The 23321-nt window shown below is 38.4% G+C and overlaps 2 protein-coding genes across 7 annotated transcripts in view; one reads left to right on the top strand and one right to left on the bottom strand.

Moving 5' to 3' along the window:
* arhgap9 (Rho GTPase activating protein 9) overlaps positions 1 to 15230 on the top strand; it is a 58863-nt gene extending 43633 nt beyond the window's left edge. For 5 of the 6 annotated variants that reach the window (XM_031897171.1, XM_012957828.3, XM_031897173.1 and 2 more), the window contains 8 exons: positions 431 to 551; positions 682 to 795; positions 1840 to 1938; positions 2387 to 2464; positions 3163 to 3216; positions 4973 to 5107; positions 5675 to 5780; positions 14365 to 15230. In XM_031897171.1, the coding sequence (XP_031753031.1) occupies positions 431 to 551; positions 682 to 795; positions 1840 to 1938; positions 2387 to 2464; positions 3163 to 3216; positions 4973 to 5107; positions 5675 to 5780; positions 14365 to 14554 (897 nt within the window). In that variant the 3' untranslated portion in view covers positions 14555 to 15230. The remainder of the gene's footprint in view (positions 1 to 430; positions 552 to 681; positions 796 to 1839; positions 1939 to 2386; positions 2465 to 3162; positions 3217 to 4972; positions 5108 to 5674; positions 5781 to 14364) is intronic. The other variant, XM_031897172.1, reaches the window with a different exon arrangement.
* A 6669-nt stretch (positions 15231 to 21899) lies between these two features.
* Positions 21900 to 23321, bottom strand: part of LOC116408883 (zinc finger E-box-binding homeobox 1-like) — a 48832-nt gene continuing 47410 nt past the window's right edge. Inside the window, exon 7 of the mRNA XM_031897170.1 lies at positions 21900 to 22756. Within this exon, the coding sequence (XP_031753030.1) occupies positions 22527 to 22756 (230 nt within the window). The 3' untranslated portion in view covers positions 21900 to 22526. The remainder of the gene's footprint in view (positions 22757 to 23321) is intronic.

Raw genomic sequence — 23321 nt, 5'->3', positions numbered from 1 at the left:
AGTGCAGGTTTAAGACCTTTTATCCAGAATGCTTGGTACCTGGGGTTTTCCAAAAAAGTTTTTTTTTGACAATTTGGATCACCATATTAAATTATTAATGTTATTAATCTATTACAATATCAGTGAAACATTAATTAAACACAATAGGATTGTTTTGCCTCCATTAAGGATTAACTATATTTTAGTTGGGATCAAGGTACTGTTTTATTATTATACAGTAAAGGAAATCATTTTTACCAATTAAATTTATTGGATTAAAATGGACCCTATAGATGATGACCTTTTTGTCATGTGAAACTTTCTGGATAACAGAAATGTTATCCCTTGCATTTAAAAGAAGCAAAGTATTATTAAAAAAATATATATTTGAGCACCTTTTACCTCTTACTATACTTGCTTAATTAGTGTGTCTAATATTAAATCAAATCAGGACCGAGAAAACCCACTGGATGACATTATTTTAAGGAGAGCGGGCAGTGTGGAGGTCTTGGATGGGAGTGGCGGGGAGGAAGAAAGTCCACTAAAAACCAAAGACAACCGAAAATTCTCATGTATGTATTAGAGTATTTATGGACAGTCCAACATTTGTCTATTAAGAAACAGAACAGATGAAAGTGGCTCCATATATAATAAAAGATGGTAACACAACCTACTGATCTATTTAATGTGTCCTATTGTTAGTATCTTGGGTGAGCTCGAATCCATCAGACAAAAAGAAAGTGAGAACAAGACTAAAGAAACTGTTGGTAAGGAGACCTCCACTGCAGACTCTTCAAGAAAAAGGCCTTATTAAAGGTAATATATGTTACTGACCCAGCTGCTTATTCTCTGTGTGCATAGATATATCACATTGTCCTATATATCCTCATTATGAATATAAATAATACACTTTACCGGCAAATTGTACAGTGCCCCTATTTAGCATGTTTTTGTTTTATTTAATAGTTTACTTATTTATCCCATTAATCACTTCCCCCACAAACTGACTTTGGCTCTGGGCTAACTGAGCATGCTCAGTTCTTCTTACCTCAGGTTACCAAAAAACCTTCTGGTCTAGCAGCCAATTAAAAGATGGTAAAGCTGGTTTCCCTAGAAACTCTGCTCTAGCTGTGCATTCTGCTGGAGAAACATGTTTTTTTTATCCTAACCTCCTGTCCTGAGTTTAACTTAACCATTACAGTGTTCAATCCAAGCAGGCCAAGTTCTGCCTTTGTAGACCTGCATTCTTCAAAGCATAAACTTTGCATTGCACATGTGCTGTTTGCAGATGTAAACGTCACTGAATATATGTAAGAGGGAAAATGACTGCTGGGTGAAAGATGCCATTTTTTTTAGGAAGATGTGATGGTGCTGGCGAACATAGGGGTATATGGTGTGGTTTGGGTGGAGGAGATGTGCCCAACTTGTACTTTAATGTAACATATACAGTTATTACTTATCCAGAGACCCAGTATCCAGAAAGCTCTTATTAAGGAGCCATCTCTAATAGAGTCCTTGTTACAACGTAAATAAACGATTTTAATTTATGTTTTTATAATAATAAAACAGTACCTTGTACTTGATGCTAACTAAGCTGTGTAAATCTATAGTGTTAAAAAATCTTATTGGGTTTATTTAATGTTTAAATGTTTAGTAGACTTTAAGATATAAGTGATTTAAATGACAGAAAAAGCCTTTATCCAAGATAATGGACTGCGGACATATGGTGCATAGTTATATGGGTCTTTTGGAGTCTGTTTTAGCTTGTAGATATTGTGTGTGTTAAGTAACTATGCTAATCAAGATGCAACATATCAAATGCCAAAATACTGTATATTATAATATTTTTCTGTTCCACAGATCAGGTTTTTGGATGCCGCCTTGATGCTCTTTGTCACCGAGAGAACAGTACAGTCCCTAAGTTTGTGTGTATGTGCATAGAGGCTGTAAATGAGCGAGGTACAAATACATTTTTGTGTATTATAGAGATATTATTGAATTCCTGTGTTGTAGGTACTGCAGAGCCTTCCTTTGTTTCACAAACAAGACTCCATCAGCCAGGATTCTAAATGATTAGGCTCAATAAAAGTTTTTAAAATAGATTTGAACTTACGTAAAGGGCCATTATAAGTTTTTTTTTTTTAACTTTTTATATTTGTTTAGTGAAAATATTGATAACTAATAGTATATACTGTACATTTGCCTGTTCAACCAAATGGGCAGACTGGGCTATCTATAGTCAGCTTAATAATAGAGGGATATAGGACAAGCTAAAATTTGTAATCATTTTGTGATATTTCATACTAGCTAATTGTTATTGCCTAGTCAAGATACTGTTTAATACCTGTCACATTAAATCTGTGTATTCTAAATTATATATATTCATTTTTACTTTTTCTGTCCACAGGTCTGGAGGCGGATGGGATTTATAGAGTCAATGGTAACTTGGCAACTATACAGAAACTGCGATTCATTGTTGACAGAGGTAAGACAAAGCTTCTCAGATTCTAGCCTATAAGGATGAGTTTTAACTTCAGTGTGTTTAATATTCAATGCTTCGTAACAGAAACAAATAAAACACGTTTTATATGTTTTTACATGCCCATAACTAACACTTTACAATACGTTACACATATCCACTTGCAAATATTGACTCCTGTGGCCATATTTACAGCAATAACAATTCAAGAAATACTTTTAAGGACTGCCGCAGTCAACACAATATTGCAGGTATATGGCCAGTTATATTTGGGTTCACCTGAGAAACGCTTTTCACCATAAAATTTTGTTAACTTTGTCTACAATAAAACTTTTATTCCCAACACCCTTCTTTTCCTGAAAAGATAGGCCCAGGCCCTAGGCCTTAATCCATAATAACCTATCAGTAACTAGATTTTGAGTAGAATACTGAATTCACAATCAATTCTGATTGTTTGGTTTAGGCTACTGTGCAAATGTGGCCAAATGTGAGACAGATAATCACATAACATTTTGCTAAGTGTTTAAAAACTGAGGTAAAACCAGGATTGGTTAGTATACAGGATCCACTTAAATTGTGCTTATTAACTTTACTATTTAGTTAAATATTCCTTCCCCTAAAAAAACGCTGTGGCTGATAGGAGCAAAAATCTACTGTAATCTTCTCCTTGTAATCGACCAGTAGCCCCACCTATTCTCTTACAGAAAGGGCAGTAACAACGGATGGACGGTACCTATTCCCGGAGCAGTTGTCCCAAGGTAGCCACATAGCTTTTGCATTGTGGCTGTGTCTGTTAGTTGTAATGTTCCTAATAACCATTGCTTTTGCTGTGCTTTCCATGACTAAATACAATATTGTCTGTTACAGTATGTCAGAATTCTGTACCGCTACAAAGCTTTGCACTGAAACATATTGCATATCTGTGCATATTCTGCTTCCTGTTGCTTGGTCTAACATCCTTTAGATCTTAAGGAATTATCCTGGAATTGTCTGAACAATGCAGGCTTTGTCTTAAGCTGGCCATACAGACACAATTTACTCATTTGGCAACATGCAGGGACAAATGCGTCAGATCATATCATTCTGCAGGCCTGTCGGGAGGACCACATTAATCAAGTCCTCTTCCAGTGGGATTTTCAAACCTGCCCAGTAGATACTGTACCCCCCCCCCCAATTTCGGACAGATATTGGTTTGGCAGTTGTGAGCGCCCTATACACATGTTAAAGGAGAACTAAAGCTCAGCTGAAGAAGTAGGGCAGAAATGCTGCACATTCATCTTCTCAACAGCTGCCCAGAGCTCACTGAGCATGTGCAGTGTCACTGACACTTCTAACAATCCAAGGGGAGCTCCTGTGACAACTCTGAAGACCTGGACCATTACTAATATAGAGATCCTGAACCATTAGGTTGGTGCAATAAGTTCAGTATATAAAATATGGCATTTCTAGCCTGACTGAGTCAAAAGCTTTTATTGGCCAGCTTTTTAAATGACCATAATATAATATAACATATTATATTAAAGTCTCATATGTGAGTGATTTGATTCTTGCAGAAGCACAAATTAATCCACACTCTCTGTATCCTATGGTGAGGATTTAAGTTTTAGCCTCTTTGGCCTCCACTCCACTGAGGGTGGGCAGACTAAGCAGGCCTCAGTATCGAGAAAGAATCCTAAGATATGTAGATTACCTCTTTAGAAGTCTGGGAGGCGGTCCTTTGAATGAAGGAGGTACTAATGGGAGATTCTACTGCTTAACGTGCTCTACCTTGAACGCAGCAAGAGTACCTTGTCTACATTCTGACTATGTAGTTTATGTAGACTTTTTAACTGAATTTGGCCAGCATTTAAAATACAGCTTGGAAGATTCGTAACACATCTAAAGAGACATTACATGCTGTCTTAAGGCTTTGCATTTGTATCTGCACTTGGGAAAGAAAGCAGTGTAGCTATATTTGCTTTATCTGTAAAATACCATATAAGCTCCTGAGCTTGACATGTTTTATAATCACATAAGCTGACTGATAACACCCACTGCTGTTATATCAAATAAAAAGCTAGTAAGAGGACACAAAAGCTTCCATGTTGTTTGTCCTGACATTGCATACACCAAGCATCTTAACAGGTTATTCCTCATTGTCTTTCCATGGTTTGCAGAGAAGACAGTGCAGAAGAATGTGTATTGCTTGTTTGCCTAATGAAATGATTGGTGCATATCAGGGGCGTATTTATATATAGGCACCGAGGGCCTGTGCCTAGGGCAGCAGCTTTAAGGGGGGCAGCCCTCAGGTTCCTATATAATTGAAACATTTTTTTAAAAAAAATAAAAAACTTCCTCAACCGCCAGATGAAACCTGCGAGGGTGAGGCTGTAGACAGTTTAGGCGGGAAGTGACTTCAGCCTAGGGTGGCCGCGGACCTAAATACAGCCCTAGTGCATATACCCTATCCTTGTAGGTATGGAGAAATCTGTACCATGACATATTCTGTTACCTTTTGATTTCTGATTTATTTAGAGGAGAAGCTGGACCTCAGTACCAGTGATTGGGAAGATGTGCATGTGATCACTGGTGCTTTGAAAATGTTCTTTCGAGAACTCCCGGAACCCCTCATTCCATTCAGCATGTTTGAGCAGTATGTAGAAGCAGTCCGTAAGTAGACACTCATGTTGCTATCACTCATTACAAAAACTATATACAATGTTCATTTATTGTGCATCAAGGTAATATCAAGGTATTTCATTGCAGGAGTTGAGTATTCTGGACTCTCTGCCAAAAGCCTACTTGTCTAATTAAGTTTAAGAAACTTTGTATCTTTTTGGTATTCAGTGCAGGAGATCAAAGGGAAATTAGGGACTTTTCAGTAAGAACCGGGACTGCGTGCTGAGCTGTTAAAATTGGGCCCCCTTTCCATTAGCTATGTTATAATGTTATAAATCTTAGCTTTTATTATGACATACCAGAAAGACACAATGTTTCAAGGTGTTCTTACCTCTTCTAACAAAGGGAGTAAGGGGTAAGAACACCACAGTAAAGTCAAGCTGGTCTTTATTGAGCAAAATCTAATATAACATAATGCTGCCAGTCTTACTGTGCTGTGTGGAAGAATACAAATGTCTAAAACACACGGGTACTTTGCAAAATGTATTGTAATGTCATTGTCATGTGTGTATTTAAAAATAACGTGCTACCTTTTTACATTCTTGATTCTTTGCACAGAAATTCCAGATCTTGATGAAAGGATAGAAACTATTAAAGATCTAGTGAGCACCTTGCCAGAGCCTAACCATGACACATTAAAGCACATGTTATCTCATCTAAAAAGGTAGGAATTTAATATCCCTTTTCTTCACTTGTAACTAATTGTACCTATTACCTAGTGGCTACACACTTGTACCCAGTAGTCATGTTTAACTCTGCCTTTCAAATTCATGACTCTGACTATGGACACCAAGGCTATTCATTTTCAGCAAAGTAAATAAGTGATTATTATTAATGCAACATGTGTGTCTATTTTGCCTTATGTCTCTAGGTGGCAGCAAAAGTAAAGAACTCTGAGAGAATCAAAGATGTAGCATTATATGTGACTGATAGTATGCTAGTCTTTGTAGTGAATTAAGTAGACATTTAGGAAACCAAAAACTTCAGGAAGGGAACTTTTTACTCAAAGATATATTAAAATTATGCATTACAAAAGGCCTCACAGAGGTGGTCTGCCCCGGGCCTTCCAGTTGCAAGGTCTGCTTTCTCTGCTGCTGTGCCACTTGCTAAATTCTCTACAGCTTTTTTGACACTGAACATGAAGTATGAGATGTAACACTAACAGCCTGACACAAACCTATAATTGTAATACTAAGATATTGGATCAGCACAATTTTTTAGCAGGGTGAACCAATACATTGTGTATGGCTCATGTGGTAATCTAATTCTTAGAAAATGGTAAAGTCCGTGTTCTCTTATATTCGTCACTCCCATGAGCCATGTACAATGCAGTTCCCATTAAAAACAATGGCAATTATCCAGCACTTATTTCCCTGTTGGATCACTGCGGTTTTCCATGACAGCTAATTCACTTTGTATTTCATTGGCTTTTATCTAAATATGTTTATGACTTTGGTTGAGTAAAAGTTTGTACTGAAATTTTAGGGGGGGGGCTCTATTTTTATTAATGACCCAGGTAAGTACTTAATCATTACTTAATTATGTCACCTGCTAAGAGGGTTTTGAAATCTGAAGAGCTAGCTTCTAGCTAAACAAAACCAAAACAGAACATTCTACCAATATGCACAATTAAACGTTCCAGTATGTCTTTGACCACACAGGTCACATAAGGCTTTTAAGGGGAACCCACACAATCAAGGTTTCAGTTTCTTAAAATGTTAACTTCATGTCCTTTTTGGAGTGCTGATTCCATGCTTAAATGAATAAAGAAAGTGATACAGCATATTACTGAACACCACACTCAGAGGACAATACAATGGAGAGAAGATAAAAGATTACAGTGTAGTATATTTAAGGGCTTATTTATAAAGGGGGGGCAAGTGCTAAATGGGATGTGCAGGGCATGTTTTTGATGTAGAACAGTTACAAAGAGTTTGGTTGTATATGAGGGAGACATAGGCTCCCAAACGACAGGCCCCTATATTTCTCCTTGCTTGAGGAATAGGAAGGCTGGAGTACCAGGGGTCACAACGTGCAAGAAAGCCCTGTCCTTAATGCCAGAGCTCATTTGTTCCAGTGTGAGCTGCTCTGTGCTGTTTCACTGCATTTTTATTCTGGCACAAGGCACCTAGTGCAGCCAACTACCATTAGCACAAAAGCAAACAATATCTGTAATGATCCTAAGGGGCACAATTTTAGCATTTGGGTTTTTACCAAGGCACATGAGCCCTATAGTGTTTAGGGTATTATCAGGAGCACACCGTGCCTGCTTTTCCTGCCCCTCCACCCCCTGTTACACCAACCAACCATCCATTTAAATGCCTGGGGCACCCGGTCGGCTTGGCCCACTCTTGAGTTCAGGGGCCAGTTGGACAGATAACCAAATGATTTAGTGCATGGACAATTTGTAAAGCAGCACAATTTACAAATTTTCTTGGTGGTATCTCATAAACATGCTTAAAAACTTCTGTTCAAATATTCCTTCAAATCAGCAACCTGGTTTCTTGTTCAGCCTCTCACTCTTCATCATCTTTTACTTCCAATCTTTCTCCTGTGAAGTGCACTTCCATCCTGGCATTATGGATTCATTACATGTATGATTGCAGATACTTTGCATTGCAGTGCATTTCTGATTACGTTCACTGCATGTTCCACACTTCAGAACATACATTAATGCATGTATTGCTTTTTATCTTCTGGTACCAAACAAAATCACACAGTTCAAGTTTATATAAATAATAAAACATTTGTTAAGAGAATGACTCAGCCGGATGAAGATATTTCTAAATAAACAAGCCTCAAATAAAGCCGCCTACACGGCCCCACAGGGATTCTAGAAATGAGAAAGCGTTAGCCAAAAGCCCAGGTGATATTAATTTAGAGCTCTGAGCTGGTTTCCCCCAAGCTGCCAAGTAGCTTAGATGCACTCTTGTGTTTCCAGAATACAGTTGTGTGTCACATCATGAAAGCAAAGGGGCTTCTTTCTAAAACATTATCTCTCATTTGCGTTAAAAAGAGCCAAAAACATTAAAGAAATAAAAACATAATGTAAGAGAATTACAAACAAAATAAAAGCAAAAATGAAATAAGCAAAAACAGACTATTATTTGTGGTGTAAAGTTTAGGAATGCAGAGGAATACAGAATGCACAGGATATGTGTTTTTCTGTATAAGGGGTGCACCATACCTTAACAGGGATCCCCAACCTTTTATACCCGTGAGCCACATTCAAATGGAAAATGTTTTGGAGAGCAACACCAGCATGAAAAAAGTTCCTGGAGGTGCCAATAAAAGGTATAATTGGCTATTTGGTAGCTCCTATGTTGATTGGCAGCCTAGAGAAGGCTCTGTTTGGCTATTTCACTGGGTTTTTATGCAATCAAACTTCCCTCCTAACCAGAAATTTAAAAATAAGCACTTGCTTTGAGGCCACTTTTGATCCCCAACCAGTGGCTCGTGAGCAACATGCTGCTCGCCAACCCCTTGGATGTTGCTCACGAGCCACTGGTTGGGGATCACTGCCTTAAAGGAGAACTATAACCCCAGAATGAAATTTAACCAACAGGTAGTTTATATTATGTTAAGTGACCTATTAAAGAATCTCTCCAAACTGGAATATATATATCAGTAAATATTGCTCTTTTACATCCTTTCTCTTGAGCCACCATTTAGTGATGGGATGTGTGCCCCCTCAGAGATCACCTGACAGGAAATAATGCAGCTCTAACTGTAACAGGAAGTAGTGTGGGAGCAAAAGGCAGAACTCTGTCCATTAATTGGCTGATGGGGCCTAGAATGTATGTGTGCCTTGGCTTGTTTGTGTGCACTGTGAATCCTATGATCCCAGGAGGCGGCCCTTAATTCTTAAAATGGCAATTTTCTATTTAACAGTACCCAATAGCACATACTACTAAAAAAGTATATTTTTATGAAAATGGTTTATTAAGATGAAGCAGGGTTTTACATATGAGCTTGTTTATGCAATATGTTTTTATAGAGACATATATTGTTTGGGGGTATAGTTTTCCTTTAAGGCAGAGATCCCCAATCTTTTTTTTTTTTTTTAACCCGTGAGCCACATTCAAATGTAAAAAGAGTTGGGGAGCAACACAAGCATGAAAAATGTACCAAATAAGGACTGTGTCTGGCTATTGGTAGCCCCTATGTGGGCTGGCAATCTTTGAGAGGCTCTGTTTAGCAGTACACCTAGTTTTTACACAAACAAAACTTGCTTCCAAGCCATGAGTTCAAAAATAAACACCTCCTTCAAGGCCACTGGGAGCAACAGCCAAGGGGTTAGTAAGAAATATGCTGAATGAATATAGGGACTATTAAAATAATCGCAATTTTATCAAACTGATCTTCCCTTGGAGGTTGGCAATGCAGGCCCAAACTGGCAGATCCCATAGACAGTCACTATTTAAAGGGCTGATGGGGGGGCTGTTTGGGCCTCTGTGTATTTGAAATGCCTGAATCTATTTTGAATCCCAGTCCATGTGCCTATAAAGTAAAATACAAGTAATGCAAAGTTACACCCATATAGCAATGCTGAGTAGTAGTCTCGGAGAACTTTTCTCCAAATCCTCTGGGAACCTCCCACCTCCATATGGCAGGGCGAAGCAGTTATAGAGTTGCACAGCTGCAGCTGTATCATACATTTCTTTTGCCTGGGCAATAGAGGAAGAACACAGTTCTATCACATTCTCATTTAAAGGAACAGTAACACCAAAAAATGAAAGTGTATAAATGTAATTACAATATAATGTACTGTTGCCCTGCACTGGTACAACTGGTGTGTTTGCCTCAGAAAGACTACTATAGTTTATATACGTTAGCTGCTGTGTAGCCCTGGGGGCAGCCATTCAAAGGAGAAAAGGCACAGGTTACTTAGCAGATAACAGACAAACCACCATTATATGGGGCTTATCTACTAGTTATCTGCTATGTAACCTGTGCCTTTTCTCCTTTTTTACAGCTTGAATGGCTGCCCCCATGGCTACACATAGTAGCTACACATAGTAGCTTTTCTGTAGCAAAAACACCAGTTTTTTTGCAGAGCAACAGCACATTATATTTTAATTACTAGGCATCTACTGCATAAATTTTATAGGAAACTTGTAGAATTCCCTTAAAATGACTAAATGACTAGAAAGAATTTCAGCAGGAGTAGGATTTGCAGTACACAACTTGGTCAGCGCAGTTGGTGTTACACATACACTTTATAAACATGGCTATGAGTTACCCTTGAGTAATGCCTGTGGGATGCATGACTGACCTATAATCATTTTTACAAAGTTTAAGAAACTTAAGTATCTTTTAAACAGTAATCAGCCTCTAAAGTTCTGATATTTTTGCTCCCTTCAACTGATTCACATTATCTAACAGTGCATTATTATCATAGAGCCGTTTATATTAGATAAGAGAACATTTTTCAGCAGGAAAGGATATAGATAAACAAGTTAATGGGCCACAAACTGAAGGAGAAAAAGTGCATGTAGTTCTGTCTTTGTTTTTTTTTACATGTTATTGCTGCTGTGTCGGTGCAATTTGCCATGAAAATGATCCTTCTATATAAACACTTGTATGCCTAGTGATGGCAAAATGAATTTGCTTTTAGGGATGATTGAATGTTTCTCCTGGTAAGGAATAGCAGCAAAATTTGCATTTCCACAAGAAGTGAAGATTTTCTCAAATCTGGGCTAGAATTTCACCATGTGTTTTATTTTATGGGGGGTGAAAACTTGCAAATTTTTTATGAATGTACTTGAGAAAAAAATGCTCATTAACTCCAATGAATTTGGCATGAGAACAATTCCTTACCCTCAAGCAATGTAGGTCTCTATAAAATATATATTGCATAAACCTGCTCATATGTAAAACCCTGCTTCATCTATATAAACCTTTTCATAAAAATGTACTTTTTTAGTAGTATGTGCTATTGGGTACTGTTAAAGGAGACATATTGGATAAATGGAAAAACCCCTAATTTTGTAGGCAATTATGAATAATATATGGCTGGTTTCACTTTGGGCTAAACATTAATCCTATCTGTAAAAATGGCCCCTTTATTGGAGCTCCCTATAGATCCTATCATTTGGCTGTCTGTGTTTCAAATTAAGGGTGGGTGTGTCCTAATGGTCCCTGCCAGAAGCACAGCAGTAAGGGGATAGCCAATCACAGCCCTGCAGTCACACAAGCACAGACAGACTTCAGTTCCCTATCAGGTCAGCCTAGCTGCTGATTGGTTCCTATCCTACAGTGCAGTGTACGGAGGGCCGCCGGCTCCCCTGCACATCCAGAGAATTCAGCCAGCAGGAAGTGGAACAGATGGGCGGGACTAGTGGGACTAGTGGGGTTTTGGGGGAATTTCTCAATAAATCAGTCTGAAATACAACTTTTTTCAGCACAATCCTTCTATATCTAGAGGAGTATAATTCACTGTTACGTTCTTAATTTATACAGGATATGTCTCCTTTAAATAGAAAATTGTAATTTTATGCCATTTTAACTACTAAGGACCTGCTCCTGGGATCATATGATTCATGGTGCTCACAAACAAACCAAGGGCACACATACATGCTAGGCCATAGAGGATACAGTTAGAGCTGCATTATTTCCTGTCAGCTGATCTCTGAGGGAGCACACAGCCCATCACTAAATGGTGGCTCAAGGGAAAAGATGTAAAAGTATAATATTTACTGATATATATATTCCATTTTGGTAAGATTCTCTAATTGGCCAATTAATGTGATAAAAACTAACTGTTGTTTAAGTATTCATTCTTGGGTCATAGTTTTCCTTTAAACTGCAACCTCTACTAAAAGCCAAAGGGAATGCTGGGCATGATTGTTCTACATTCAGTAGAGCTTTGCTGCTTGGAGATACCGGAGATCATTTCAGTTAATAAGCAGATCTTGAAGACTTAAAACTCTCACTATTTCCTCTCCAACTCAGATAAGGGACAAAGGGATACTGGGCACTGTAGATAGTTGGAACATCAAAGATAGTGTGTCCCCAAGCTTTTATATAATCTACAGACTTTTTCAGCAGATGAGGTTGAGTTACCAGCCAAGTAGTTACTCTGATTAATATTTTGTGTTGAGTCATATTTTTAGTTCCTGCCTCCCCCTGTAGCAGTCTCATTTCTCTCGGGTGGGGAGCAGCTGCAGCAGACTCTTTCTAAGAGCTAGGTTGGCCACTATGATTCAGGGTCTGTGGGAAATGACAGAGAGCTTGACTTGCTTCCTGTGAGAGATCATTAAATGATTGGATGCAAATCAGGTTTCATTATAAATATAATTTTCAAGAAAAGAGTGCAATGCCACATGGGCAGTAAAAGTTCTCTTAAAACAGCATTTTTGTACTCCATTTTGCCAGATATGGCAGCATATAAAGTTGCTTTACACTGATCAGATAGTTTAAATGAAATCCAATGACAGGGTAGGTAAGTTGAGTAGCCTTGTATTGCATGTTATCATTCTCAAAAAAGATGTTTGGGAATGTGCCCCGAGCACCCTTACCAGCCAGGTACCATAATGTATAGGCTGCCATTACTGAGACACACTGTGTGAATGGTTTTATTTGCAATTGGCTAAAATTTCAAAGGGACAATACTCTTGGCCACGTCTGTATGTAACAGCTAAACAAAAGATAAATCAAGACTCAAATCAGCCATCAGTCCTGCTTAACAAGTAAACCGCTACATCCCTCTCCCGAATGGGCCCTTTTTAGTAAATTAAACAAATCAACTCCAAAGAGTCCTCGCGGAATACCTTTGCTGCAACTGCACGTAAGACAATTTTACACCTTTGGCTGACCCCGGAACACCAACAAAAGAAATGACCAAGCAAAAACTGCACCACATTTTCTATATGGATTGGCTGGAGACAATGACACATAGAGAACAAAACACAAACACATTCTTTACACACTGGACAAATTACATAACATCCCTCCCTGACCACACAAAATATCTTACAATACACTTCCTACAGAATACTACTTGGTACGACACGGAACTCATAAGAAACAGTCAACTATTAATAGAAACACAAAACTACATACAAACACTACCACGTGATGAGAGATCACAACAAACGGAGCCTCCCAGGAGTCAAGGGTAAAGATAGGTGCTGCTAACAAGAGTGAACGTGTCCTAAACACAAAAACAGGCTGGACTCGAAGGCGAGTCATTATGTTTTATTGGTTTACTATTCATTATTTTGTTAATTGAGTTACATACAGGAGGTAAAACTTTAATGTTAACAATTAAATTGTATATCACTGTAAACAAATTACCATGATGTCTATACATATACTTCTGTTAACTATGCAGGAAAAGAAAACTCAACATGTGAACTGACTCTGACTGTGGACTGTTAAAGCTCAATAAAAACATAAAATAAATAAATAAATCAATACGAGCATAGCTGGAGAGCGGGGGACACAAGCGATTCTAGCAAATGGGTACTATAGTTTCTAAAACTTTAGTGAAAGCAGACCCTGTGGTCCAGACCCCCCCAACAACCGCGGGGTCTGCTTCATCATAGTTACAACACTGGACTATTTTTAATGAGATAACTAAAGACAGATGACTAAAGACAGTACCAAGGGCATAACAATACGGCAGGAGACCTACTAGGGTGGACTCAAAAGTCCACTGTGAAGGTCATGACTGATTTGCAATATTATTTACTAATAATTTCCCCCTGCTGTAAAAAAATAGGGATTTTAGAAATCACCAAGGGGTTTGAAGACCTTATGAAAGCACATGATTGAAGGGCAAGAGCTTTTATATGCCAAGGTGTCTTCTAACCTCATGGTTTATAGATGGGTTGCATTATTTTCTGTAATTCATAAAGTTCTTTTTGTCAAATGATACTAATCATATATATATATATATATATATATATGTATTTTTTTTATTATTGTTTATAAGGTTATATTTTACAGGTGATTCATTGCTCTTGTGTAGCATATATATATGATAGATCATCACCTCATTGGTTTAGGGGCTCTTAAAATGTTGCTGTAGGGCCCAGTGATGTCTGGTTACTCCACGGTAAAACTCTTGCTTTTCGATGACTTTTTACATTACAGTGATCTAATATAAAACTATAGATATAAGGAAATTTGTGAAATCAGTAAAACCTGAAGGTATTTGAAGAATTTCTTCTTCAGAACAAGTTTAGTTTTTGATTGGCAGCACTTCCTAATGAAATCATTTATTTGCCCCTGTTTATTTTCAGAGTAATGGAGCACTCGGAAACAAACCGCATGACCACTCAGAACATTGGGATTGTTTTCGGACCAACGTTGATGCGACCAGAAAAAGAGCTGTTTTCCAACATTGCAGCAAATATGGTATATCAGAACCAAGTAGTGGAGCACTTTCTCACTTACTATGAGGAGCTCTTTTCAGATGGCCCTGAGGAGTAGAGAAAAAACTTTGATCTAGGTTGTGCAGTTTTCAAGCCTAAAAACTGCAGTTGAAGCTACATTCAAACTTTAAGATGTTACAGATTAGTTTGAGTTGATTGCAGTAACAATAATATGAATGCGTCAGTGGATAAATACAAGCACCGGAGATGGCCTTTGTCTAAACAGCATAAGCTAATTCAGAGTCTGGAATTCAACATTTTGAAATATCCAGTACTGCATGTACATGGAATGCTATAGAAATAAAATATACTTACACAGCACAAATTACAGATAAAATAAGACCTTTATCATGATGGTTATCGTCGATTGATGAGTTCTTTTCTTCTTATGGCAAGGGCCACCAGAAATAGGTCTTGCCTCAAGATGAGAGGACTTCAAACAGAATTAAACACTGGAAGATTCTGGCTTTACATTTGTTTACATTATTGAGTTCTAGAGTCACATCATTCTGTGCAACAAACAACACAACCTAAATAATAATACTGATTACTGTAATCTATGCTAGGACTTCAAATATTATGTTACTATTGCAGACGAAGACTGTTTCCCTCAACCACTTAAAAGTAGCTCTTGTGTGTGTTTAATGTTCTGTTTGTATGGATTTGTGTTTGTCTTCAGCTTATCATATTTGTTTTTGCCATATTTTGGGTGATAATTAAAAACCTTACTCGGGCTGGAAATTTTTTTTTTGCACCAACAACTGTTTGCTCAAAATCAGTGGGATATTGAATATTATCATTCTCCTTAAGGTACAATGGGCCAGATTTAAATAAATGAGAAAACATTATTTTTTTTGGTTAATCATGTGAAAACTTTTGGGTGAGATTCATATTTCAAGTCAGATTTAATTCCATTAAAAAACGTTATTTTATGGTTTATGCTGTGAAAACATATGGGCGAGATTCAATTTGGGAATTCTTATTGAATTGCATTGGGCAAATACAGAACTGGGAAAATACAGAACTGAATTAGGGAATAAGCTTTTCTCGTCTAATTGAACAGGCCCTAACCATAAGAAGTTTTTCATCTAATTAAATCTGGCCCAAGGTTGGGAGTGCCAGACTGCCTTACCAAACATTTAGTTTCTTTCTCCAAAACAAATACTGTAGTCTGTGGCTATGGCGAGGCATATTAAATAGATATTTTCTTAATATTTTACTTATTTCTATGAATTAAGAGAAAGTAAAATGGGAAATGTCTAAATTCCTTATCCATTATCGCTGAAAATGTATTAGAAAGTTTCTTTGAGTTACATTTTGTTGTATTATGCTTGGGTGGAGGACTCCTTTTATTCAGTGTAATTAGGATTTTTTCAAATCTGTTTTTTTAATGCAACAAAACTTGAGTGTCTTTTGTAAAACATACATTCCTAATTTCCTTTTCATCTCTATGATGATGATGATGATGAGCTGGACCCTAAACTTTCTGATTGGTTGAGGGGATGGTGCAATGTTCGGAGAAGCTCTGTCTACTGGAGTCAGAATACAAATTATTTCACAGATATCATTTAACATATGCTTGGATTTCCAAATACATTTCATGGTGTGAACTCCGATGTTTCAGGGTGTGGTCCAAACCAGGGGCAACAGTCCACTTATGGTGGAAGTGTCTTAAGGTAGAACTGTATAAAGACTACAAGGCCAGCATACACATGAAAGGAAACCAATAAGAATCCGTGACAGGAGTTAATGTTAGGAGATGCTGTAAATCTAAAGCACTCAGAATAGCACTTGTATAAACAAATAATAACTGGATCATGATTAATGGAAAACTAACAAGATCACATGACAACCCTGGTTCCAAATGCCTTAATAAGTATCCTCTTGTTATTGGTACAGATCCATTAATTAGGAGACCTGCTAGGTGGTGGAAGCTGGAGGTTTAATTTCTTTCTTCTTGTAACTTGTGATATATGAAACAAGCAGATGTTGAATCTAAAGCAATGCAGTTCATTTGTAGTGTCAAAGATGTGAATCTGTATAGTCTATATTTTTACGATATTTACAATAAAAAATGTAAAAATTAGCTTTTGACTTTTCTAAAATATTATTGACCTTTTTGTGCAACATAAGCCCCCTAGTGCTCACACCAGCAGAACATGACTTGTGCTCTACACTCCTTACACTCAAAAATGAGCCAAAAAAATGAGAAAAAGTTATCTCATGGTTTATCACGATTTTAAGATGCAATTTAATTCAGAAAAACGTATCCCACATGAAAACTCTATGGGAAAAAACTGGAACTGAATTAGGAGAAACATTTTTTTTCCTTGTATTGAATCTTGTCCGTAAGTTTTCACATGATAAACCACAAGATAACTTTATCTCACTGAATTGGATCTGGGGATACACAGCATGCTGAACCTGGGCAGCCAGGGAAAGCTTCAGGCCACTGTAAGGTTCTGGTGGGTTAAATCTCTTTCTACAGACTTTGGCACACAGCACTGCTAAAGCTGCACCAATTTGATTTTATTTTCTTTGTAGTAGAAAAAAAGAAACCTGGAACTAAATCAGGTTCCTTCTTCATTCTCTTTAAAAATACACAGGCAAGAACAATGGAATAAGAGCATACTTTATTTGCTATTTATCATGTGTAGAAAGCACATTTTAAAAAAAAAACAATAGCTATTTTTTTTAAGCATGTAAACAGAAAATATATTTATTGTAAAAAAAAAATACAAACCCCCTTGTCATAAGCAGGGACATTTACATTTCTTCATTCTGCATAGTTAGTTAGTTTATACTGAAATACTGAAATAAGGTTTAGTAGTAGATACAATTATGACATTTGCATAGGTAATACTGGTATTGGGGTTATTTAAAAGAGATAATATTATATTAAATAAAATATATTAAAATAGGCTTCAGGTCATACAACTCCAAGGTAACTCCTATTATATTTATAATACTTAGGAGCTATAAATATTTAGTGAATAATATCCAAATACAGACATATTTTCTACTACTGCATGAACTGTACAGGCATCCCTATCAGTGACATACAGGCTCCTGTGATACACTCACTGATATGTTTATAAACAAGATAAAAGTATAACTCCTGTGGGCTCAGGGGTCTATGATGCACCCAGGGAAATGGGAGTTTTCAGAACAGTAATTTTCCGAAAGTAATGGCATGTATGGCTAACATGGTGTGCGTTTTTTCGCACGCGGCGATTATTTGTACGTGGTGCGTTGATTAGCACGTGTTCCGTCAAATACCGCATGAAAATAGTCTTCGCGACTAAAATAACGCAAGCAGCATCGCGTGTAAATTAACGCAAGTATGCTTTTAGTGAATCGTGCCTTAATTCATGAAAAATTAGACGCGATAAAATTTTTAACGCACGCTATAAATAACACACGTTTTATCGACCTTTAGTGAATCAACCCTATGGTGTCTGCAGCTTTGGGTATCTGGCTCTGAATTATTACACAGGTTGTATGCTATTGAACCAGTTGCTTGGAATGCATACTTGGCCACATCAAGATTAAGGAGTGATTTGCATGTCTCTGCCCATAATTCCATATTTAAGGATAAAAACCTCTCACTTTTGTTTTGTTTGCAGAAAGCTTTACAATCCAGGCCCCTTTAAGAGGGGCCTGGATGAGTTCTTGATCAATCAGAATATCCAAGGCTATTGTGATACTAATATCTACAGTTAGTACTAGTGGTTGTATTTATAGTTTATGTATGTGAGTGTATAGATTGGTAGGTGTGGGTTAGGTGTGCTGGGTTTACTTGGATGGGTTGAACTTGATGGACACTGGTCTTTTTTCAACCCTATGTAACTATGTAACTATGTAACTATGTAATGTATTTTCATGCAGGAGCCCTCTTTTTCCTGTCTCGGCTGAGATCAATCCCAGCCATTAGGTAGATCTTGCTTAGAAAAAAAAATAAAGTTATGGGCACAGGTTAAGGAAACATTAGGATACAGTGGCAAATGGGGTTGGGGGAACGGAAAAGAGATTGGCACATTTAGAATAAAAAAGTATATGGGGAAAATGAATAAAGGGGCAGAGAATGGGAGATACTGTAGGTAAAGGGTGAGATTGGCTCATGAGGAAATTAGGGCAAAGAAGGAGAGACTGGAACATGGGGAAGGGTAGTAGAGAGAATGGCACACAGTGAGACAGAGAGGAAAGAATAGCAGATAGGGATAATGGAAAGAGAGAATATTGGCACATGGGGAAAAAGGTAAAATGGGAGAATGGCATATGTGGGTCTGGAGAAAGGAAAAACATTGGAAAACAAGAATAGCACCGTACCTGAGTGGAGGATGCAAAGGCTCCAGGAAATATTAATATAGTGTACTGAGAATAGGGCCATGTGGCAAACAGGGAGGGAGGAAAGAAAGGAGGCAGAGACACACTGAAACCCTGCGAGAAATAGAGACGAGATGGAAAATTAAATTAAAAAAAAATAAGAAGATGGGTGAACATTTGGGAGGACCAGACACATCAGATGCTGAATGTTAAATGAGATAAAAAATTCCTTTGTACTTGGTTACTATGCAAGGGGGGTCTATAAGCATGCCAAAATACCTAGGCCTAGGCCACTGTAGCCCTCTGTAAAAAGCTGAATAGTGTTCCCCTTACCCACCACCTAGATGCAATGCATTCAGCCTTGGCCACTGTAACTATGTTTGTTTCATTAAACATATGTTTGTTTCATTAAACAAATCCACCCTGAGGATGCTAGGGTGTGTTAACTGGGCAGCATTTTTGGAAGAGAAATGGGACAGCGTGTACTGGAGAAAGGAAGCCTTGTGTGCGTGATATATAGTGTGTAGTCACAAAGAGATTAAATAAAGAACTTTACTAGATTCTTCTTCTTTCCTTCCAGCCAACACTTGTGGGAGGGGGATGCTCTCAGATTCTAGGCTGCATTAGCAAGCATCACAAGGAGAGAACTGATATATTCAAAACAAGCTGCCAATACAACTGCGTGCGTTTTGGCTTTAGCTATACACAATGCGCATTGAAGCCATTTACACATTTATTTATAACCCTGCAGTGTGATTTCTTTTAAAACATTATGTTTGTTAATATTACAATTATTTACCATCATTTCTTTACACATTATTATGTTCACAAATGTGTACTATTAGCAGTAATCATTTTCTGGATAGTTTTATGTTTAAAGTTGACCTGAGGGCATTTAATTCAGATTGGAGATATATATATATTAGAGCATTTGGCCTGCATTTGTATTAAATGCCCAGAATATGCTAACATTGCCTGGCATAGTTTTACGATTTATCATATTACAGGCACACAGCATGGGGGTCACAGCAAAAACTGGGGTGGATCCTGCTAAAGTTATGAGATGCATATTCAATATTCATTTGAAGCAGCGTAGGTGGTTTTTCACGGTGAGGGCAGTGAGGTTGGGGAATGCCCTTCCTAGTGATGTAGTTATGACAGATTCTGTTAATGCCTATAAGAGGGGCCTGGATGAGTTCTTGAACAAGCATAAGCATAGGAAGGGTTTACTTTGAGGTGTTGAACTTGATGGACTATGGTTTTTTTTCAACCCAACTTAACTATATAACTTTCAACTGATTGCTCCCCCAGTGTCATCAGCACCCAGTTATAGGAAACTATAGGAAGGAAATGAACAATGGCTATAAAGGTACATGGTATGCTACATAATTTATTCTAATGGGAAATATTTCACTTTGCTAAAACTTCAAAGGGCAATGTATATCAGCTTGGACCTGTATTTAGTGCTGTGGAACTAAGTGCGTTATATGTAGGAAATAGAAATGTCTCTATATTATCATAAGGCGAACAGTTGACTTATAATTTACCCATCCTGCCATGTAGGTTATGTGTTTTTGCTTCTAAAATAATAATTTTTAATAAGGCACTTACCCCATGTGTAATAAAAGACATTAAGGGGCTGATTCATCAAAGTAAGAGTTTGAATCTCAAAATGGGAAAAATTCGGATTAAATACGATAATTTCTGATGATCGCAAATATCACGAAAATGCTTATGAAAAAATCGTATTAGTCATGATAATATCGTATTGGTGTATCGAAAGTCACAAAATTTTCATATCCGAATGATCGTAAACTTTGATCCTTCAATGCATGATTTTGGAAGCCTCCCATAGGACTCAATGGCACTCTGCAGCTCCAACCTGGCCCAAGGAAAGTCTCCCATAGGGCTCAATGGCACTCTGCAGCTCCAACCCGGCCCAAGGAAAGTCTCCCATAGGGCTCAATGGCACTCTGCAGCTTCAACCCGGCCCAAGGAAAGTCTCCCATAGGGCTCAATGGCACTCTGCAGCTCCAACCTGGCCCAAGGAAAATCTCCCAAAGGGCTCAGTGGCACTCTGCAGCTCCAACCTGGCCCAAGGAAAGTCTCCCATAGGGCTCAATGGCACTCTGCAGCTCCAACCTGGCCCAAGGAAAGTCTCCCATAGGGCTCAATGGCACTCTGCAGCTCCAACCTGGCCCAAGGAAAGTCTCCCATAGGGCTCAATGGCACTCTGCAGCTCCAACCCGGACCAAGGAAAGTCTCCCGTAGGGCTCAATGGCACTCTGCAGCTCCAACCCGGCCCAAGGAAAGTCTCCCATAGGGCTCAATGGCACTCTGCAGCTCCAACCTGGCCCAAGGAAAGTCTCCCATAGGGCTCAGTGGCACTCTGCAGCTCCAACGTGGCCCAAGGAAAGCCTCCCATAGGACTCAATGGCACTCTGCAACTCCAACCCAGCCCAAGGAAAGTCTCCCATAGGGCTCAATGGCACTCTGCAGCTCCAACCCGGCCCAAGGAAAGTCTCCCATAGGGCTCAATGGCACTCTGTAGCTCTAACCCGGCCCAAGGAAAGTCTCCCATAGGGCTCAATGGCACTCTGCAGCTCCAACCTGGCCCAAGGAAAGTCTCCCATAGGGCTCAATGGCACTCTGCAGCTCCAACCTGGCCCAAGGAAAGTCTCCCATAGGGCTCAATGGCACTCTGCAGCTCCAACCTGGCCCAAGGAAAGTCTCCCATAGGGCTCAATGGCACTCTGCAGCTCCAACCCGGCCCAAGGAAAGTCTCCCATAGGGCTCAATGGCACTCTGCAGCTCCAACCCGGCCCAAGGAAAGTCTCCCATAGGGCTCAATGGCACTCTGCAGCTCCAACCTGGCCCAAGGAAAGTCACGATACTGAAGCTTGAATGAATTCGAAACTTTCGTACACGGTGTGACAATACAATTTAGTCGCACAAATTTTGTCGCAAAGTATGAAAAAGTCACGCAAAGTACGAAAAAGTCACGCAAAGTACGATAAAGTCGCAGAAAATACGCACAGTACGAACAAATACAAATTATTTGTATTTCGTAATTGCCGTACTTTAATAAATCAGCCCCTAAGTTTGCCCAGGAGCAGTAACCCATAGCAACTAATAAGGTGACAAATAAAAGCTACTAGATTGGTTGCTGCTGGTTACTGTGCCTGGTTATGTAATCACCCCATTTAACCAATAAGTTTTAAGGCTTGTAAACTCTAAATAATTCTGTCACCTAAGGTGGAGCTGACCAACCACTCATACTGTTTTTGAGATACAAAGACCATATCTAATCTTGATCTGTAGATATCCTAGTTAAGAATATGCATGACACTTGTAAGATGTTTTTACAGGAAATATTTTTCTTGCATGCCTTGCCTGGGTATAGAGTTATATGAAAGTATATAGCAACGGGAGTGGTTCATATACTGGCAATAGGACTGATCTTTATGATATGAATCCATAAGCTTTTGCTGAACATAATAAATGCATTGGAAGTTCAATACACAGTAGTTTATACCAAACATGCACTGCAGAAAGCCTGCCTGCCATGTTTTACATGACTAATAATAATTGGATGTATGGAAAACCACTCTTTTCTTCAGTGTGTCCTTGTTCCCTGTGGCTCATTGTACAGATGCCTTGCTGGCCAGTGAATCACTAAAATTAAAAAATAAATTGCACCAGCCTCACTGATCACCGCTCTCCTGATCTTTATTAGAGGGGTCTGTTCCGTGCTTACGGCAGTAGGAATATCGATGGTTCATATGCTGAGAGAAGGATCCAGAGTGGGAGAACCTTTTTCCACACTTCTCACAATGGTAAGGCTTCTCTCCGGAATGCAGGCGGACATGTTCAATAAGGTGGTGTTTGTGCTTGAATGCCTTCCTGCAGACTTCACATTTATAAGGCCGGCTACCTGAGTTAAATATAAAGTTTATGTTAGCCTTGGCTGCTCCTAAATAGGCTTTTTGATTTATAAAGTAGTGATTGGGAGTCTATTCCTGCCTGCTTGAACTGAAAGTATCTTTGCATTTCTGATAACGCAATTTATTTTCTTTTTATCTATTTTGTATCCTGTATCCCTTTAACATGCTCATTAGATATTTTCTCACTATCTCTACATAACCTATACAAAACACAATAGTATCTGTTTGTTCTTTGCTATACACTGCACTGCTGGTTGTGGCTTCATCTACCATTGAAACAATGTTGCCATAGTCAGTTCCCCCCTACCCAGAACTCTGCTTCCCTCAATGCCTTGCATGCTCTGTGTGTAAAAAAAAAAAAAAGAAATGAAGATGTCTGGGAAATGGATTGTAGGCTGATGGTGAAGTGCCACTGCAACATATTCAATCTGTCTGCCCATTGCTATTCACTGAATTGCTGGTTCCGTGTACCATTGAAGTAAATAACTTGAAATTGAGAATTTCCAATAAATATATTTAAATAAATTTGTGCAAGAGCGTGCCCCTTAGTGCTCT

Source organism: Xenopus tropicalis, chromosome 2, assembly GCF_000004195.4.
Source record: "Xenopus tropicalis strain Nigerian chromosome 2, UCB_Xtro_10.0, whole genome shotgun sequence".
Lineage (NCBI taxonomy): Eukaryota > Metazoa > Chordata > Amphibia > Anura > Pipidae > Xenopus > Xenopus tropicalis.
The sequence above is the reverse complement of the archived record's forward strand: the minus strand, read 5'-3'. Positions and strand labels throughout refer to the sequence as shown.